The sequence below is a fragment of the Glycine soja genome, chromosome 1 (genome assembly GCF_004193775.1).
Source record: "Glycine soja cultivar W05 chromosome 1, ASM419377v2, whole genome shotgun sequence".
Classification (NCBI taxonomy): Eukaryota; Viridiplantae; Streptophyta; class Magnoliopsida; order Fabales; family Fabaceae; genus Glycine; species Glycine soja.
The window spans coordinates 15,794,655-15,814,937 of NC_041002.1; the positions used below are offsets into that span (position 1 = coordinate 15,794,655).

The 20,283-nt window shown below is 32.7% G+C and overlaps 2 protein-coding genes across 2 annotated transcripts; both read left to right on the top strand.

Annotated features, from left to right (window-relative positions):
• Nucleotides 1-500: 500 nt before the first annotated feature.
• Nucleotides 501-3,188, top strand: LOC114404568 (probable acyl-activating enzyme 17, peroxisomal). Its single transcript, XM_028367493.1, has 4 exons — nt 501-700; nt 1,208-1,364; nt 1,505-1,578; nt 1,749-3,188. The coding sequence occupies exons 2-4, from the start codon at nt 1,264-1,266 to the stop codon at nt 2,033-2,035; spliced, it is 462 nt and encodes a 153-aa protein (XP_028223294.1). The 5' UTR covers nt 501-700; nt 1,208-1,263; the 3' UTR covers nt 2,036-3,188.
• A 3,252-nt stretch (nt 3,189-6,440) lies between these two features.
• On the top strand, nt 6,441-12,302 carry LOC114412921 (carotenoid cleavage dioxygenase 7, chloroplastic-like). The gene is made up of 7 exons (XM_028377033.1): nt 6,441-7,203; nt 8,406-8,534; nt 8,754-8,885; nt 9,536-9,811; nt 10,421-10,503; nt 10,970-11,287; nt 11,957-12,302. Exons 1-7 carry the CDS (start codon nt 6,441-6,443, stop codon nt 12,098-12,100), a joined length of 1,845 nt encoding a protein of 614 aa, XP_028232834.1. The 3' UTR covers nt 12,101-12,302.
• The last annotated feature ends 7,981 nt before the right edge of the window (nt 12,303-20,283 follow it).

Genomic DNA, 20,283 nt, shown 5'->3' on the forward strand with positions numbered 1-20,283 from the left:
GCACCTTCACCTTCACCGAACCTAATCGTTCACAACGCAGCAACGAACTAGAGACAATGCCGCACGGTAACCACAAAAACAGCAAAAAAAATGGCAGCTGTGTGAAGCGCAGGAAAAAAAAGGCTTTTATAATGAAAAAAAAAAAGTCAGGGGCATTTTTGCCATTTACAAATTTTGCTGGGTGCACCTTGCAGCACTCTTTTGTTCCTTGCCATTCATCATCTTGGGCTAGGTAACTGTTTCAGCCCAAAAACATCCAACAGGGCTTATCACTTATCCTGTCTTGGACTGTTCAGATCATATGACTTTCTTGCTATCATATATATTTGTAGATTTGATTTATACCAAATTATGATAGAAAAATAGAAAATATAGATGGTAGCTATATGCTGCAGTTTTTAATTCATGTTATATTGTCGGGTTAAGCTTTGAAATTGAAATAGTACATAGTATCATTATTCCAAACTTAGATTCTTCATATTCAAATATTAATAAAAACAAAATGATACTCTTTTATTTCTGTTAAACTTGTAGGTTAGTTGCATATGCTCTCAAATCTCTGGGTCTGGAGAAAGGATCTGTAATTGCGATTGATATGCCAGGCTAGTGAAATGTTGTTGTATCAATTGCTGATAGTTTTGCAGCTAGTGAAATATCAACCAGGCTTAAAATATCAAAAGCGAAAGTCATATTTACTCAGGTTGACTCCCTAATTTCCTCTGATGATTTATTTATCACTCTTTTCATGTTTTTAATGATTTTTCTGTATTTCTCACTTGACATAAAGTTGTCTATATCTGTTAAAATTATAATGATTTTAAGATGGGAAAGAGTAAATGATTGAATAGAGATTGAATAGTCTAAAATTGATATTCATATGATGTGATACAAAGTGCAAGGTAGCAACCCCTATTTATAAGACTAGAATTCTAATCCTGAATAAGGAAAAAATCATGAATTTAATGAAACTTGTCAACCACTCCCAGAGATCTAGGATACTCTATTTATTCTAAGATACAACAACAACAATAACAAACTTTGTCCCTCTTGGTGAGGTAGCTTACATAGATTACACTGCATCAATTGATTCAGTTAAAGACCACACAGCAGTTGACAAAAGTATCCCCCTTTACAGGTGAAAAATTCTTTTCACTATTTGCTAACGACACACAGCAGTTGAGTTGTTTTCTTTGTTGCTCAATAACAGGGTGTCTCATATTGTTGCTTCATAAATGCCTTAGAGTTGTGGATGCACAGTCACCTATGGCAGTAGTTATCCCTACCAAAGGATCTGAATTTAGCATGAAACTGCGTATCGGTGACCTCTCTTGGCATGATTTTTTGGAGAAAATCAATAGTCTCAAGTAAGCACTTTAATCTTGATTTGTTCATTGATACTTAATTTATGCAATAAATTATAAAAAAAATAAAGCACAGAATGCACTTGAAAAGTTATGATATTCTCTTGAAATTTAATTCTTATTTGTTATCATGTAACATACAGAGGCAAGGAACTCATAGCTACAGAACAACCAATAGGAACATTTACAAACATTCTCTTTTCTTCTGGAACAACAGGTAAGTTGATTTTTTTGTTTTGGCCTGAAAGGATACATTCTAGACAAAAGAAGTTTGTGTGTTGTTGATAAAGGATATTAGAGGTAAAAGGATTAATTCAATACTAAGACTTCACTCACCATATGAAGCTAGCCAAAAGCTAATATAATATACCTAATTTGGTGGTATAGGTGATCCAAAGGCAATTCCATGGACCAATATTACTCCTCTAAAAGTTGCTGCAGATGCATGGTGCCACATGGACGTTCGTAAAGGTGATGTAGTGTGCTGGCCCACTAATCTTGGATGGATGATGGGGCCATGGCTAGTATACGCATCCTTGCTAAATGGAGCTTCAATGGTCTGTATATTGGATCCCCTCTTAGGTCTGGCTTTGCCAAGTTTGTACAGGAACAAACTCATTCTGCTGTTTAAATTTTCAGTCCTTTTCATAGCTTTTGTTTCCTGTGAAGTGTGAACAATTATTATTCTTACATTGACTGGTAGGCACTCAAAATTTAGTTACTATTTCTGCAGAAAAACAAGTATTTTTTTGGAAGATTATATTTTGTTATTATTTCTGTTTTACTTTTACATTTCCATGAACTCATGCAAGCAAGTCAAAACAGTTTTCTCAAGTAAGATATAACATCAACTAAAAATGCATGTGTATTCTGTTTACTGAACTGTAAAATAGTAAAATGGCAGTTTATTTTCTGCAAATGGATTTCTCTTTTTAATTTATCATTTCATCATGTATAAAATCCACAAGTAGGTAGGTGCATCTGGGGAATGTCAGCTGTATATTTTGTATTTTTGTTCTATTACACAAGCAGAGGGATGGAGTATGTTTCTGCACCCTGCACCTTGCAGCTCTTGAAGTAATTTAATGGCATAATAGTATTATTTGTTTGTTGTACTTTTACTATTTATCGTTGCAACTCCACCTCAATAATTGCTTTTTCTTCAACCAACCTAATGTTTGCTTTTCATAATCATAAAGATAGGAAACACTTATTGAATATAACTGGCCACCATTTTGCATAATGGCAATAACTGGCCAACATGGAAAATGTTTTTTCTAGTAGTGAATGAGAGATCAAGTACATTTTATAAAAGTTGGTGCACCCCAACAGAAAAGATTGAAAACCTCGTAGCCTGTCTATCATGGTCTGATAACCTACTCTTTTGCTAAGCAGTTTAATGAACAAAGCATTCTCCCAAGGAGCACAAAGGCGGCCCTCAAACACAGAATTATCAATTTGCACCATTGGCTTTATTGTGTTACCCCCTTCATACTCAATATGAACCAATTTTTCATTGAACAAATCCCTCAGAGGTGGAGGTTGTAGACACGACTTGTTACCCATAACTTTATCTATGAAAGGTATGAAAGGTGTCTTCGTAGCCGGAGGAGAGACGCCACTGTTTAGTGGTTCATTGTGTAGGCCAGTAGCACCATGAGTACCTGCAGAGAAAAAACCCTGGGAAGACATTAGAAAACTTAAGTGATATGTAAAAGTAAATCTCTTTTTACTGAATTTTAATTTATGCACAGCTTGAGAGTTTTATAATTTTCGATAATATTTACAAAATTAATTAAATCTATTTAATGTGTTCAATATTTTTATTACTAGTAACAAATTTGAATTACTATAATGATAAACCGATTTTATCTATAAATAGTAGTATTATTTTACAGTTAGTTATTATAATTAAACAACTATTTTTTTTTTTCATAAACCGAACATGACCATTGATGGAGAAGGAAAGCCAAACAAAACACAGGGTTCAAAATTAAAGAAAGAAACGGAGACGCACGGTGATCATGGCATTGTAGCGAACAAACAAGGGTTGGAAAACAAAGAAGTAAAAGGGTGATTAATCAGTGCACATATTTAAGAGTAGACCATGCAAAATAAAGTGGGCCACTAACCGTCTAACCAATTAACATTGGAAAATATGGGTGTGGACGAGGGTCAAGCTGAAGTTAGATTCCAAATTACAATATTAAGGTTAAAGTAAGTACGGTTTGGCCAACAAAAGTAAATTTTGAATTTGGAAATTAGTACTTGCATTGAGAAGAATGAAAATGAAAGGATGAAATCAGCATCTTCCTCTATAGACGGCCAAAGCAGGGTGTGTAGGCCCTTGGTTCTTGTCATTATGTAAGCAGAATCACACCAACTACGAACTTTGGAATCAAAGATAGATCATAATTTTATGTCTTCTAGTGGCCCTAATTATGAAGATTTCAAAGTCAATTCCGCACAAGTGCCCCTGCTTCCTTTCCAAATCACTCTCAAATGCCACCGTCCCATGGTATTTATCCTGCTCTTTCTTCTGCCATCTACCCTTTGCTTTCATAATCACATATTTGGTGAAGTTAAAGCATTTCGTTAATAGGTTTGCATCTAATTAATTTTATTCTAATACGAAGTAAAATTTATTCTAATACTCTCAAATATTGATGATTTTATAATATTTATCAATGAATTAGTTATTACCAAACTATTAGTGTTATAGCACTGAGTATGTTAATCATGCAAAGTTATTTTAGATTAATTAGTCTTACATATATAATTACGTTAAATATTTGGAGACAGAGTTTTATCACTTATAATTATCTTATTTATCCAGTTTAAATAAGATTATCTTTCATATAAAATACCTACAATCTATTAAAAAAAAATTAATAATTGGTGTATTAAGCTTGTCAACCCTACCCTCTCCCATTCTTAAATTTATAATAATCTGCTTTCAGGTGTTATCGTTATGCATTGTGAAATATATAAGCATTTTAAGGTTAAATATTTTACAACTAATTTCAGTCTTATATTGACTACTTAGGTTGAAGTTGGATATATTCTTAGTTACCATTTGTATTTCTTCATATCAAGTTATTTTATTAAATACTATTTTGTTAATGTCAACTTTTTTTTATTATGTTATTAGTATAAAATATCCACTAGTTTTACTCATGATTTATTTTCGTTAATAAATTTGGTTAATCATCTTTGGTGAAATCTCTCCTCTCAATCATACTTTTTTTATCCATAAGACTAGAATTCAAGGTTTTATTGAAGGATTAAGGATCAAACGGAGTATTACTTAAGCTAATGACTTATTGATCGGTTTGACAATTGTTAGATTATATAAATTTATTAATAAGTAAAACTTAATGGTTGAAAATACATAGGATCCCAGCAAGATCTCCATGTTCTTATTATTATTATCTTTTTTGTGTGTGTGAGTGTGTTTTGAAGACAAAGAAACCAATTAAAATTTCAGCTTGAGCTCATGGTTCTAATAATTTCAGGTAATTCGTTACTTTAGATTGAAAAGGTGGGGTTGTAAATTAGCTCCAAGATTATCAAACTCGAGAGTTTATATAAACTGGTGAGAGTTTTATAAATTCAATTTGTGGACTCAATTCGTAGATTCGTAAGAGTCTAATTCATATAAAAATTATAATAAAATATCTATAAATAACATATTAATTAAACATTTCACAATATAATAAAGTAAAATAGTAAATCATAAATTTCACAATATTTAAATAACCAAATTTAGTAATGCATCACTACTAGATAATAATTTGGAGATATTATAGTAGTGGTAAATCATTTTCATCGAAAGTTTAATGTTATTAGAGAATAGAGATTTGATGTTATTAAAGGTAAGAATTTTTTTATTCGAGAACAACACACTAAATGAAAACCTTTAACAACACTTTTTTTCTCTCATATATACCATCTTATAATTTATTTCTTCTCTTTCTCTTTTTATTGTGTATTTTATTATATAGATAAATTATATAAATAAAATTGTTATACAAGTTCTCTTCTAAATATATCATCTCTACTGAACAGTAATTCTTTAAATGTATGGCTATATTGCGGTTCTTGCATGATGATCAAATTGCTACTCCCAACGAGAAAAGTAACAGAAGGAAGGGGAATTAAAAGATCTTCAACTCATGGAACACCAACCTGCTCTTGCGAAAGACAAATTTAATATGTACAAAGCTGCTTTGCCTTAATTTTGTTGATACTGTGGAAGAGTTGAGATATTAATATAATGCAAATTGTTGCTTTTTCTCGTCAATTAACCATCATAAGTAGAAGGAAAACTAGCAAGAAAATATTTAATACCAAAACTAATCAAGGAGTTACAATAGTCATGGAACATAATGAATAATAGTCAGGAATGTTCTATTCTATATGTCTCCTCTCTCTCACACACATATACGCACGCACACAACCGTTGATCATCAGTTACTTTTAATTTAATCAAAATTATAGATATAATTATGTTATTTATATAACACTTTACTATAATAGTTGTATTATTTTACATAACAATTTTTTTCTATTTTTGTTCTCATATAAATCATCTTTTACCACAATTTTTTTCTTTCCTTCCATTTCTCTCTTTGTGTAATGATCAAATTGCTCCTCCCAATGAGAAAAATAACAGTAGGAGGGGAAAAAGATCTTCAACTCATGATGCACCAAGCTACTGTTTCTGATCATGAGCATTAAAAATAATCTAAAACAAAACAAGACAAATTAATTATGTACAGCCAGAGAAAATTGAAATGCTTCATGTCTGCCACTTAAAATGCAAGAATTTTGGTGTCCACAACATTTTAAAATGCTGCCATATTTATTCTACCCCACATGAACATTGATAGAGCACAAAAACCAAAACAACCATGCAAAAGCCCTGAGGGCAAATATGTAATTAAAAGAAACTCACAGTGCAATAGCATATAGAAACTATTCCATGTTTACATTTATAAATAGCACACATTTGTTGCCACCTTCACATGCCAATACAACATTTTCAATACCAAAGCCTTAGTAATTAACTCCAAAAAAATGCAAACCAAACCCATTCACAACACCCCAACATACATTCCTCCACCCATAAGGCCATCACCACCGGTGCACCAACCGCCTCCCTCTATACCACCTACCAAACCTCGTGCAGTATCTATATCCGCACCTAATACTCCTGTTGCCGTACCAATTCCTCCAATTGTAGAGCCTGATGACTCCAATGCTGCCTATTATGACTACCAATTCTTGTTCATATCACAAAGATCCGAAACAAGTCAACCCGTCACTCTAAGCACCGTGGAAGGCGTGATCCCAGCCGATTTCCCATCCGGCACGTACTACCTAACCGGACCGGGGCTTCTGGCCGATGATCACGGGTCCACGGTGCACCCCCTAGATGGCCATGGTTACCTTAGGGCATTCACTTTTGATAACGCTACTAAGAACGTCAAGTACATGGCTAAGTACATTAAGACGGATGCACACGTGGAGGAGCATGACCCAAAGACGGACAAGTGGAAATTTACACATAGAGGCCCATTTTCCGTGTTGAAGGGTGGAAAAAAGGTTGGGAACACTAAGGTCATGAAAAATGTGGCTAACACCAGTGTACTAAAGTGGGGGGAAAAGCTCCTGTGCATGTGGGAAGGTGGGGAACCGTATGAAATCCAAGCTGGTACGTTAGATACGATTGGACGGTACAACATGATGGATGGTGCTGATTTGGAAAATCATGATGAGAGCAAAGATGGTGTTGATGTATGGGAGGTTGCTGCTAACCTATTGAAGCCTATATTATATGGTACGTATTGATTCACAGTTTCTAATTAATTATAAGTACCTGCACTGGAGAACCTCTATTTCTAGGGTTTGTATTCTCTCTAATGATCTTGACATGTTGAAGAGAGATACTATACACACAAATAAAAGTGTGTCAATTTTACTTTATTAAATAAAGCTAGACTTACGTATATTAATTCTTTTCAACTGGACTTATCCAGTACTGGAGAGGATCAAAACTATCCTATATATTTTTATGTATATAATTAGATTTTTTTACCCGTGTTATTCAAACTCCCAAGATAGAAGAGATTGAGGTTAAACAAAAAAAATTTACATTATTCAAATTTTTTTATAAGTATACATATATATTTGTATTTAAGTACTAATACATTTTAAAATATTTAGTTGAATTACTTTATATAGTTAATCATCAAACAAATTTGAGTGCATGCGTATGTTACATTTTTAAGTTAAATTATATATGTATAGTTAATCACAAATTTGCACCAGTAATGTTACTTATGTTATTTAAAGTTTTGAAAGTAAATGTACACGATTGAAGTCAATAGAGCAGTAATATGGCTATGTATAGAGTAGAAACTGCTCCCTCTTTATTCCTTCTCCATATATGAACAAAAGAATTTGAATCATCCACGCAAAATGTATATGACATGATGGGCACAGTCAAAGTGACTTATTTTTCCATTTATTATATTAAAGGACACAGGAAAGGTGAGCATACGGTGTGATTATGGTGTTGAATAATAGTAAGCAACTTGAAACTTACCAAAAGAATATTAAACAACTTGGGTGGGAATTGGTAGTTGGTTGGACATGCAGTACACGTATGGGACTCTAATTAAGTAACTCATTATAGTGCTTCCAATATCTTCCCAACAAAATTTTAAGCAAGTGAGGTTTAATTACTCTTTCACTTGCAAGTTTTAGTGGCACACAAAGGAATAATTTCCCAGCTACATGTTAGCTGGAGTACTTACAAGCCATGTGGCCCCAAAAATAGTTTATTTTGAGGGTCATTAAAGTATTTCGAGGGGAAATTAAATATACCATTTCCTGTCACTTAGGCATACTTTAATTAATATACACATGTTATACAACATTGAATTTCACAAATAGGATCTAATTCGTACAAGACAAATGGTTCACTCAATGTTCTATAATATTAAGATATTTGATTTGTCTTTATTTCATGGAATACAGGAGTGTTTAAGATGCCCCCAAGGAGACTCTTGTCTCACTATAAGGTTGATTCTAGAAGAAACAGGCTACTCACCGTGTCTTGCAATGCTGAAGACATGTTGCTTCCACGCAGTAATTTTACATTTGCCGGTAAGTAATAATAAAGAATGAGAAATGAGTTCAGTTCAACTAAATTTCTTTGGTTTAATTTATTTTTTTTCTGTTTATTTTCCTCTCATACAAATGATTTTGAGAAATTTATTTAAATTGAATGATATCCAATTTCCTTTTCATTTTTATATTCAATTTTATTTACCTAGTTTTGATTTTGCAGTTAATTCCTGACCTATTTCATTGTATGTTCTGCAGAATATGACTCAAATTTTAATGTAGTACAGAAGCAAGTTTTCAGAATCCCAGATCACTTGATGATCCATGATTGGGCTGTAACGGATACCCACTATATAGTATTTGCCAATCGCATAAAACTTGATGTACTGGGTAAGAATTGATGTGTGCAAAAACTATTACCTGATTTTGTCGTTTATCTATAATCAATTTAAGAACAAACCGAATATCACAAAGTAAACAATCATTTTCCTAATTGATGTTAACGTATATAAAAGTAGTTGTAAAAGAAAAAAAAAAGATAAAAGTCAAGTGGTAGACTTATTTTTTAATTAAATATAATCAGGTCATGATTTCATAACAATAATAATGTTAAATTTTAGATAATCTAAACATTCATATGTTATTTAATAATAATAGAGGCTTATTTAATATATTACATATTAAAATAAAACTATGATAGAATATTAATTAGTTTTTAAATTTTATTAACTTTGCCGCTACAGCTGTTTATGTCACGAGAACTTTCAATCTAATATATAGTTAGGTTAATAAATTTATCAATTAAAGATAAGCTTTTGAGAAGACTTACAATACATCTACTACTGATGAATCTTATTTGCTATATATATTCAAAACAAAATAATAATAAAATCTTAAGCAGTCACTTTCAATATGACTAGCTACCTGATATAGTACGTGTGCATGGGAACAGAATCATTTGAAAATGAACATTTTCTATATGAAGTTATGGCACATATATTATATTGGATAGTGGCTCTTAACTTCTTAAAAATTTTCAGGATCCATTGCAGCAGTGTATGGGATGTCTCCAATGGTATCAGCATTAAGGGTAAACCCAAGTAAGAGCACATCCCCCATATACCTGATTCCTAGGTTTCCAGACAAAAATAAAGACAAAGAGAGAGATTGGAGAGTACCATTTGAAGCACCTTCACAGTTGTGGCTGCTCCATGTTGGCAATGCCTTTGAAATTAGATACCCTCATCGGAATTTGGACATACAAATACAAGCTGCTGCTTGCTCTTACCAGTGGTTCAATTTCAGCAAGTTATTTGGTATGTTGTTTTATTATATTAATTGATAACATACTGTTAATTACAGTTATAAAATCAATTTGATGATAGAAGGGAAAAAGAAAAAGATAGGAGAGATTTAGGTTCACATATTTTTTACTAACAAAAATTAATAAGTTAATTATTAAAATTTATCAATAAAAAAGTTGATAATATGCATAAGTGTATGTGTATATAAAGATTCATTAGGTCTCAAGTTATATGATTCATTCGAATTGAATATGCATATGGTATTTAGTTTACTAATAATACATGTATAAGAGTGCATAAAAGGATTCTTCATCTTTGAATTTTATTAAAATATTATTTAATAAATTCCACATTACAATAACGTAGTATATGATTTTATGCAGCGGAAATGTCACTAATTAATCTAAACCTGAGTATAAAAGAAATGCAAATAAACTTAGTGACTCTAACAAATAAATAATTTTCCCCTAACATGCTGGATGTGAATGGAATTAGTTTGCTTGCCTTTATGATAACATTGGATGGAATATGAATTGAGATATATAGTAATAAAATAAGTGGCTTTCTTCATCATAAACACAAGTGTCTAATAAAATTACTCTTTTGATTAATTATCATCAGGATACGACTGGCAAAAGAAGAAGCTGGACCCATCAATAATGAATGTAAAAGGTGGAAATGAGTTATTGCCTCATCTTGTTCAGGTATTGATGCTCCCTCTCCCATATTCCTTCCTTTTTTTTTATTAGTAAGAAAGTTATTAAGAGAAAGAAGGCAAAACCTGTAAAAGATGTATCAAGTTCAGTTAGCTTCTCTCTCTATCTACAGTAGTTTGTCATAAAATATTTCTCCAATGTATCTGTACCATGCCTAAAGGAGATTCCCATTAATTTCAATTCGAAAAATTTTATTATTTTTGTTTTAAATGACCAAAAGAAAGGTTAACAATACATTTACTAAAAAAAATATCATTAAATAAAATTTATTAAGATTTATTAAATTCGAGTAAAACCCATTCGCTAAAAAGGTAAATTACATCATATATTTATTAAAATTCACATAAACTTAAATCAATTATAAAAAATATATATTGATAATAGCGTGTTAAAATATGTAATGACATTTATATAGTTCTAAATTTTGCTCAATATGTTATACAATATAATGCAGGTGTCTATAAAATTAGATTCTGACTACAATTGCCAAGAATGTGATGTGAAACCGATGAAGAAATGGCAGAAATCCTCAGATTTTCCTGCTACCAACCCAACGTTTTCAGGCAAGAAGAACAAATATCTCTATGCAGCAACTACCTTAGGATCTCGCAAAACATTGCCATGTTTCCCTTTCGATACCGTTGTGAAATTAGACCTAGAGAGTGATAATTCTGCCCAAACTTGGACTGCTGGAAGTAGAAGATTTATTGGTGAACCTATTTTTGTTCCCAAAGGTGACGAAGAAGATGATGGCTATCTTCTTGTTGTTGAGGTGGGTATCAACATTTGTCGTGTACGTTCTTTTTTTTTTTTTTTTTTGCTGAATGTGTCGTTTACGTTCTTTACTCCATCTAGGTATCCACATGTATATAATATATTCTCTTTAAAAATGGCTAATAATTATGGATGACTAATCATGAAGGAATATACCGTATAGACTAAAGAGTGATTTAATGACAAAGACAAAAATAATATTTTATTTGTAATTAATTAGTTGAATATGTGTCATAGAACTTGTGGATCTCCTTTAAAATATAAATTTATCTACATTTTTTTGGTACTAAAGTTTATCTACATTTAAAATTGGATAATTATAATATGGATATTGACTATTTTGTAAATGAGGTTTTTATTTAGTATGCCGAAGTTGTGGCAGGTCCGTTAACGGTAGGTTTTTGCCAGATTTTCAAAAGACAAAAAAAAGTCAAGTGACGTGAAGGAATTGTTGCATATGTAAGCAAATATGTTAATTGTTAAATTTAGTGATTGGGAAAATTTGTGAGTCTAAACATGTCTTTTTCTTCTTTCTGAAAAAATAAATCGAAAGATAGTTTTTTTTTTTCTTTTTCAATTGGAACATCATTAAATGGTCCTCTGATAAATTATACTGCAAAATGTTTCTGATGATGACATATATTGATATTAATTATTTGTTTTGCAGTATGCCGTTTCAATGAATAGATGTTACCTCGTTATCTTGGACCCAAAAAGGATAGGAGCAGATAATGCCCTTATTGCAAGAATCGAAATTCCGAGCCACTTGAATTTTCCTCTAGGTTTTCATGGTTTCTGGGCAGCTAATTAGCTGAAACCCAAACTTAGATTATTATAAATTTTCCTTTATAGTGAAAACCAATAAATTATATTCAATGTTAAAATTGATATTTATAGTATCATATGATTACATATAAAATATTTAATGGTTTGTCATAGTTGTAAGCTTTTGTCTAGATTTGATCTAGCATTAAGTTGTTCACATATTTAATAAAATCTATTTTACCAATAAAGTTCATCCAATTGATAAAAAATAAGTTTATGTCTCCAAAAGACGTAGGTTTAATTCCTGCTATGGAAAATCTCTTTAGAATCTAAGAGGAACCATTTTTCATCCATTTTTTTAAAGGCAAAACAAAACTTTGCAATAATGATGTAAAGAGTAGATAAAAAAAGTTGTACAAGCTGTACATTATACATGTCTATCCTGGATGTACAGTACTAGAATCCAGTTAGCCCAAACATTTCAAATAGTATAATAGTTTAATTTCTCATATTATGTTCGGTTTAATAGTTATTTTACTTTCTTGAAAATTAATAAGGTAAAACATAAATAATATTCATAAGTAACATTATAAAAAATAATTTATATAAATGATAGGCACATAAAACAAGCAGGAAAAATACACAAATAAATATTAAAAGTTAAATAACAATAATTAAAATGACAGAAAAAATTAAAAAATATCAAAATGAGTAACAAAATACTTATGTGAATGAAAAAAATTATTATTCAAATGAATGGGATAAACTGTAAACATAACAAGAAAAGTAAGTGAAAAAAATGAAAATAGAAAAAAATGTTGGGAATAACCGAGAAAAGAAAAGAAATATTATAAGACTAAGAATTATAAATGATAATGTTAGGATTAAGAAAGAGAAAAATGAATAAGGAAGAAGATTATCTGAAAATGAGAAGAAGAGAGTAACACACAATGTGTCTATTATTACCGTAAAAAAACGTAATAGAATGAATGGGTTCAAAAAATTCTCTCAAAGTCATTCTAACTAACTTTCATATATAGAAGTGATGCAAGCTCCATTGGAGCTTGTAGGCCTAGGATCTTCTTCATCAATGGATTCCTTTGCTTCTTGGAAGATGAATGGCAGCGGAATGGAGAAGGAAGAGAGAGAGGAGACGCCACTTCAAGGAGAAGATGAGTCTAGAAGAAGCTCACCACCATAGAAGGCCATGGATAAGAGCTTGGAGGAAGAAGGAGATGAATGAAGGGAGGGGGAGAGAAGAGCACGAAATTTTGTGCTCCAAATGAGCTTTGAAATCTGAAGTTTAATATTCAAATGATCAAAGTTGAAAAAAATGCACACACATGACCTCTATTTATAGCCTAAGTGTCACACAAAATTGGAGGGAAATTCAAATTTCACTTGAATTTGAAATTGAATTTGTGGAGCCAAACTTTGGAGCCAAAATTTCACTAATTATGATTAGTGAATTTTAGTTATGGTTCAGCCCACTAATCCAAGATCAATTCCAAGATTCTCCACTAAGTGTGCTTAGGTGTCATGAGGCATGAAAAGCATGAAGGACATGCACAAAGTGTGACTATATGATGTGGCAATGGGGTGTAGTAAGCAAATGCTCACCTCCCCCTCTAAAATTTAATTGGATTGGGCTTCTACCAATTCAATTAAATTTATTTCCAACCACACACATCAAATATCCACTTAGTGCATGTGAAATTACAAAACTACCCCTAATACAAAAACTAGTCTAAGTGCCCTAAAATACAAGGGCTGAAAAATCCTATATTTCTAGGGTACCCTACCTACATTATGGAGCCCTAAATACAAGGCCCAAAAATAATGAAACCTTAATCTAATATTTACAAAGATAAGCGGGCTCGTACTTAGCCCATGGGCCCGAAATCTACCCTAAGGCTCATAAGAACCCTAGGGCCTTCTCTTGCATCTCTGGCCCAAGCTACTTGGAGTTTTTCTATCCAATGCCCTTGCGGAGTAGGATTGCATCATTCCCTCCCCCTTGAAAAGGATTTGACCTCAAATCCTGAGGTTCTTGATACTCTGGGCTCCTTCCCTTAACACCTTTTTCTGTATTTTCATGTTGATTATTCCTACCAAAAAGTATGACAAACCTAAGGTGTCCCATATGTGTGCCTAAGTTTGTATTGAAACTAAAAATAAGAACAAACCTACCTAATGAGTCCCTATGTACACAAATCATGAAGATGTTGGGTGCATGAGTAATTTTACAAAAGAGTGTTGCACCACCCAAAGCATTCATCACACCACCTATTTTAGGGATTTGGTGCCTAATAATACCTATTTTGGGCACCAACAAAGCACAAGGATTTAATCTCTTGCGAACCAAACCCTCATCCAACAACTCCTTTACTTGAGGAATAAACTCAAGCCTAAGAGATGTGGCAATGCTAACAAGTGTCTTTTTACAAAGGAGAAAATGTGGAGGTTGTCTAAGAAGGGAAATTTCTTTAATATTTGTCTTTATTTCAAAATGTCTTTCCTTCTTAGCTAACCTCTTGGAGGAGACACTTACCTCCTTACACTCCTCCTTAACCATTAAAGGTTGTCCTTCTTCTTGGGGGTAGATCTCTTCACTAGATTCTTCCCCTTTTGCTTCTTCACTTTTACTAGAGGAAGGTGAAGTAGTAGCCTCATCTTGGCTACTATAAATGTCTTGGCCCCTCATAATCATGGTTTTCTTGGTGGGGCATTGAGAAGTAATGTGTCCTCTTCCAAGACATTTAAAGCACTTCATGGAGCTAGTCTTCTCTTGCATACTAGCCTTAAGGGGTTGCTTTTCTATTGTCTTCCCCTTATCATCTTTGGGCTTAGAAGGTCTCACCCCTAAGATTCCTTGACCTTGGTCTTTCTTTGGATAAGAGTGAGAGCCATAAGATTTTGAAGTAGACTTCCTTTTAAGTTGTTGCTCTACCCTTATTTCCTAATCTAAATTGGCCTCTACATTGTCCTTCCCATGGAAGTATGGGAGTTTAATGTTAACCTCTTGAGGCTTTCTTTCATTTTCTCTCCTATGGGAGTGAGGTCTAAGATGTGACCTATGCCTTCCTTCATAATAGTCACGAAGTTCTTCACTTAGGCTCTTGCAAGAGTTATGACTACTATAGGAGACTTGTTTTTCTCTTTTCATTTCTTTCATTATTTTTCTTCTTTCTTCCTCTCTTATTTTCTTTCTTTCATCTTGACTTATTTCTTCCACTCTTTTTTTACCTTTTTCTTTTCTCTCTTGTTTTTCTTTCCACAACTTAAGGGATCTCAACTCATCTAATATCTTATACAAGGGGTCCTTAGGAGTAGAACCCTCACCATTAACACTAGATGAAGAATGAAGACTCATGTTGGTTCCTAAGTTATGGTTCTTTCTTGTTGGGGGTTTGAAAACAAAAGGTAAAATAAACTATGGTTGAAACTAGCCAAAATAAACACTAAAAGAGGTGTGAAAGATAAGGTAAAAACTAATTAGTAAAAGGCAAGCTATCTAGGCAGTTTGACAATGGAGGGTAAAGGAAATAAGCTATGAAAATAAGCAAGAAATTAAAGTGCAAGAAATGCAAACTAGGCGGATCCTAAGAGTGTTTGGATGACCTCATTTAAGGTTCCCAACAAAACACTCACTATCCTAAGGGGAAATTGCCTAAAATTATTACACACAAATGGAAGTAGGGTGACCTAGCGGAGGCTCCCAACTTACTTCCAATGAAAGGCCTTTTTGTTACAAAATTTGAAAGCAAAGCAAATTGCCAATTACAAAATTACAAAGAAAAAAGTCCTCAATTGTGGTGGCTATTCTCTCTTTAGTGTTTCACTCAATTTGGAGTGCTTCTTAGTCCAATAGCTCTTAAGGTGGTTGGCCCCTTGCTTCTTGACTCAAATTCTTCAAGATATGGCACCAATCCTCCTTTCCAATTCCCTATATGGCAACTCACAAGCAAGGAAACAAAGAGACAAGCAATAACCAAAGACAAAAAAAAATGAAATGAAAGCTAAACCAATAGAGTTTTAACAAGACAAATTTCCAAGGATTATTCAACAATTAAAGCAATGAAAAGCACAAAAAGCAAGCTAGGACTCAAAGAGAAACCTAGAATGGCTCTAGAGTAGAGTAGAAAAACTCTAAAAAAAAAGACTCAAGAAACCTCTAGTTTTGGCACTTGTTTTCACAATAATGTTCAATTGAAATTTCAGAACTAGTATTGGTATAAAATATGCACCAATTATAGAACAAATTTTGAGCCAAAACAACAAGCACACTTTCCTTTCACTTTCCTTTTTTTTTCCTGGACACTGATTTTTCTGCCAACTTGTGAGATTTTTATTATTTTTTTCTTTAATCCAAATCGCTTGATTCTTTTTTTATAATTTTGGTCCAGATGTCTAGAAAATTCAGTAAAAGTTTCAGCTCAAAAAACGTAGTTACCAATTCCCAGTAATTTATACAAGTTCGTATGTTCAAGCTGCCAGCACCAGCGATTTCAGCCTAGAAATCAAGAGTAGTGTTTATGTTGCTTAAGGCTTGGATAGTTACAATTTGTGTTTGCTTATGCTCAATTATCTTGAATAACACAATTAAAGAGAGCTTAAGACTTATTTTGATTCACAAATCCAGCCACAACTCAGCACCACAACTCAACTTCATCATAGGCATCATGTAGGAAACTTAGAAAGCAAAAAAAAAAAGTTCAAGAACAAGACTACTTCTAGGAATTGATTTAGAACATGTTATGAACTAAATAACATGCATGAATTAGACTCAAAATTCAAAAGATAGGCTAAGAATGACAAGAATACATGAACAAATGTATCTATAATTCAATCAACAAAATAAAATTCAACACAAACTTAGAACATAATGTGACAATTACTATGACTAAACATGACTCTAAGACAACATGGATTAAGTGATTTACACTTAGATTTTTGTGTTTTTTTTTTCTAATCAATATTTTGGAACAAAATTTAGATCTAAAGGTTCAGAACAAGAATATTATGAATGAAAATTGATAGAACCTAAAATCAACACAAAAACAAGATTCAAGAGTAGATCTACAAAATTTGAACCATAGAAATGCAAGAACAAGTGTAGATCTAAGATTTAATCGGTTTATTTTTTTTTAATCTACTCTAAACAGCACCAAACCACAAGACAATGGAGGATATACATGGAGAATAAGATGAAGAACAAGGAATTAAAGAGAATTCACCGAACAAAAAGATAGAGGAAGCAAAAGAACATCACCTAGATGAAGATGCTCTTGATACCACATGATGCAAGCTCCATTGGAGCTTGTAGGCCTAGGATCTTCTTCATCAATGGATTCCTTTGCTTCTTGGAAGATGAATGGCAGCGGAATGGAGAAAGGGAAAGAGAGAGGAGACGCCACTTCAAGGAGAAGATGAGTCTAGAAGAAGCTCACCACCATAGGAGGCCATGGATAAGAGCTTGGAGGAAGAAGGAGATGAATGAAGGGAGAGGGAGAGAAGAGCACGAAATTTTGTGCTCCAAATGAGCTTTGAAATCTGAAGTTTAATATTCAAATGATCAAAGTTGAAAAAAATGCACACACATGACCTCTATTTATAGCCTAAGTGTCACACAAAATTGGAGGGAAATTCAAATTTCACTTGAATTTGAAATTGAATTTGTGGAGCCAAACTTTGGAGCCAAAATTTCACTAATTATGATTAGTGAATTTTAGTTATGGTTCAGCCCACTAATCCAAGATCAATTCCAAGATTCTCCACTAAGTGTGCTTAGGTGTCATGAGGCATGAAAAGCATGAAGGACATGCACAAAGTGTGACTATATGATGTGGCAATGGGGTGTAGTAAGCAAATGCTCACCTCCCCCTCTAAAATTTAATTGGATTGGGCTTCTACCAATTCAATTAAATTTATTTCCAACCACACACATCAAATATCCACTTAGTGCATGTGAAATTACAAAACTACCCCTAATACAAAAACTAGTCTAAGTGCCCTAAAATACAAGGGCTGAAAAATCCTATATTTCTAGGGTACCCTACCTACATTATGGAGCCCTAAATACAAGGCCCAAAAATAATGAAACCTTAATCTAATATTTACAAAGATAAGCGGGCTCGTACTTAGCCCATGGGCCCGAAATCTACCCTAAGGCTCATAAGAACCCTAGGGCCTTCTCTTGCATCTCTGGCCCAAGCTACTTGGAGTTTTTCTATCCAATGCCCTTGCGGAGTAGGATTGCATCAAGAAGTAGAAACTAATTGAATACAGTTGCAACAAAAAATGATCACAAAACATAACTAAATATAACTTGTTATCTAAACCATCTAACAACTAACTAAGAGGATTGGATGCTCTTTCTACAATTGATTGGATGAGCTCCACCATTAGACATTGGATGGCCATAAAGAAGAGCATTGGACTTGACGGTCCAAGCAGTGTCGGCCAAACATCTTTTTTGTCCAACGATCTCCACCTTTGTTTAGCAACAATTATGAATAAGATATATAGAGTTATTTCCAACAATCTACAATAAGAAGATCTAGACAATGTATACATTTGTTTTTGGGAACAGACTTTGTGATATGTCAATTTGGTTTTCTTTTGTATTAATTTTATGAACTGTGACCCTCTCCTAAGTACAAATGAAGTGGTATCTAACGTCAATGTGCTTAATCCTTTCATGTGGACTTGATCCTTAGCTAAATAGATTTCATTCACACTATCGTAGAAAATGATAGCTTTGTCCTCAGGAAACTCAAGATTGTTGATAAGACCATTTATTGGAATACCTTCCTTTGTTGCTTTTGCCAAAGCCATATATTCTACCTTTGTTGTTGACAAGGCATCTATAGGCTAAAGTGTAGCCTTCCAACTAACAAGAGAATTGCCAATTGTGAAAGCATAACGTGTCATATATCTCCTTGCATCTAAATTTGTAACATAGTTAGAATCTAAGTATCCAACAAGTGCATAAGATGTTTCACCTTGGTAGATGAGCCCAATATCAGTTGTACTCTTAAGGTTCCTAAATATTTGTTTCAGTGCTTTTCAATGTTCCTTCTCATGTTTACCATGTATCTACTCAACACACTGACTACTTGTGCTAGATTTGGACTTGTACATACCATGGCATACATAAGACTTCCAACTGCACTAGTATAAGGAACATGAGATATTCCTTTTATGATTCTGATTGAGCAGCATTGAGTTCAAAGAGACGAATGGATGTTGTCTAAGGAGTACACACTGATTTTGTTGTTGCCATCCCAAAGAGATTCAACACTTTCTAAATGTATTCCTTCTAACATTAGAAAAGCTTATTCTGAACATGATCCTTCTTGATTTCCATGCCCAAATCTTTTTAGATGCTCCAATATCTTTCATATCAAATTCACTACTAAGTAGTGACTTTAGTTTCTAAATTTCAGATTTGCCTCGAGATGCAATGAACATGTCATCCACATAGAGAAACAAATAGACATATAAACTACCTCCACCCTACTATGATAAACACATTAATCATAAGGACTTCTGTTGTACCCATGAGAGACGACTGTCTTGGAGATTACCTTTTCAACCTATAGACAAAATCTTCCTTTTCAACCTTCTTTTTGACAGTAAATTTTAGCTACAAGACTTGTTTTATACTTGATGACTTCAGTGCTCACTACTAGAAAATAGGTCATTAACATCGGTTCTAAAGAACATTCAACGTCGATTTTGAATTAATGTTGAAATGATCGCTATTAAAAGTAGGTCATTTTTTACATCGGTCATAAAACTGATATTGAAAACCATAATCTACATCGGTTCTTCCCAAAATTGATGTAGATATGTAGTCAAAATTGTGCTATACAACATTGGTTTTGTCAAAACTAATGTTGTTTTTGCTACTATACCACATCGGTTTTGACCAAAACTGATGTTGTTTTTGCAATTTTTAAAAAATATTTGTGTGTTTGTTAAATGAAAATAAACCTACAAATTAAAATCAAAACTAGTCCAAACAGTATGAATGGTATTCATATATATATATATATATATATATATATATATATATATATATATAATATTCAAATTATTATCTAATAAATACTATTAAATAAAGAAACAATAAAAGTGCAAACATAAAATATACTAAACATAAGTTTAAAATGAGAATGAAACAAGTATACCAAACTACATCAAACAATGAAACAAAATAATAAA

Excerpts from the sequence above, each read along its gene's own strand:
- LOC114404568 (XM_028367493.1), top strand. The coding sequence starts at position 1,264 with ATGGCAGTAGTTATCCCTACCAAAGGATCTGAATTTAGCATGAAACTG. Across the intron at positions 1,365-1,504 it reads GAGAAAATCAATAGTCTCAA|AGGCAAGGAACTCATAGCTA; the intron begins GTAAGCACTTTA and ends TGTAACATACAG. Across the intron at positions 1,579-1,748 it reads CTTTTCTTCTGGAACAACAG|GTGATCCAAAGGCAATTCCA; the intron begins GTAAGTTGATTT and ends TTGGTGGTATAG.
- LOC114412921 (XM_028377033.1), top strand. The coding sequence starts at position 6,441 with ATGCAAACCAAACCCATTCACAACACCCCAACATACATTCCTCCACCC. Across the intron at positions 7,204-8,405 it reads ATTGAAGCCTATATTATATG|GAGTGTTTAAGATGCCCCCA; the intron begins GTACGTATTGAT and ends CATGGAATACAG. Across the intron at positions 8,886-9,535 it reads CATAAAACTTGATGTACTGG|GATCCATTGCAGCAGTGTAT; the intron begins GTAAGAATTGAT and ends AAAAATTTTCAG.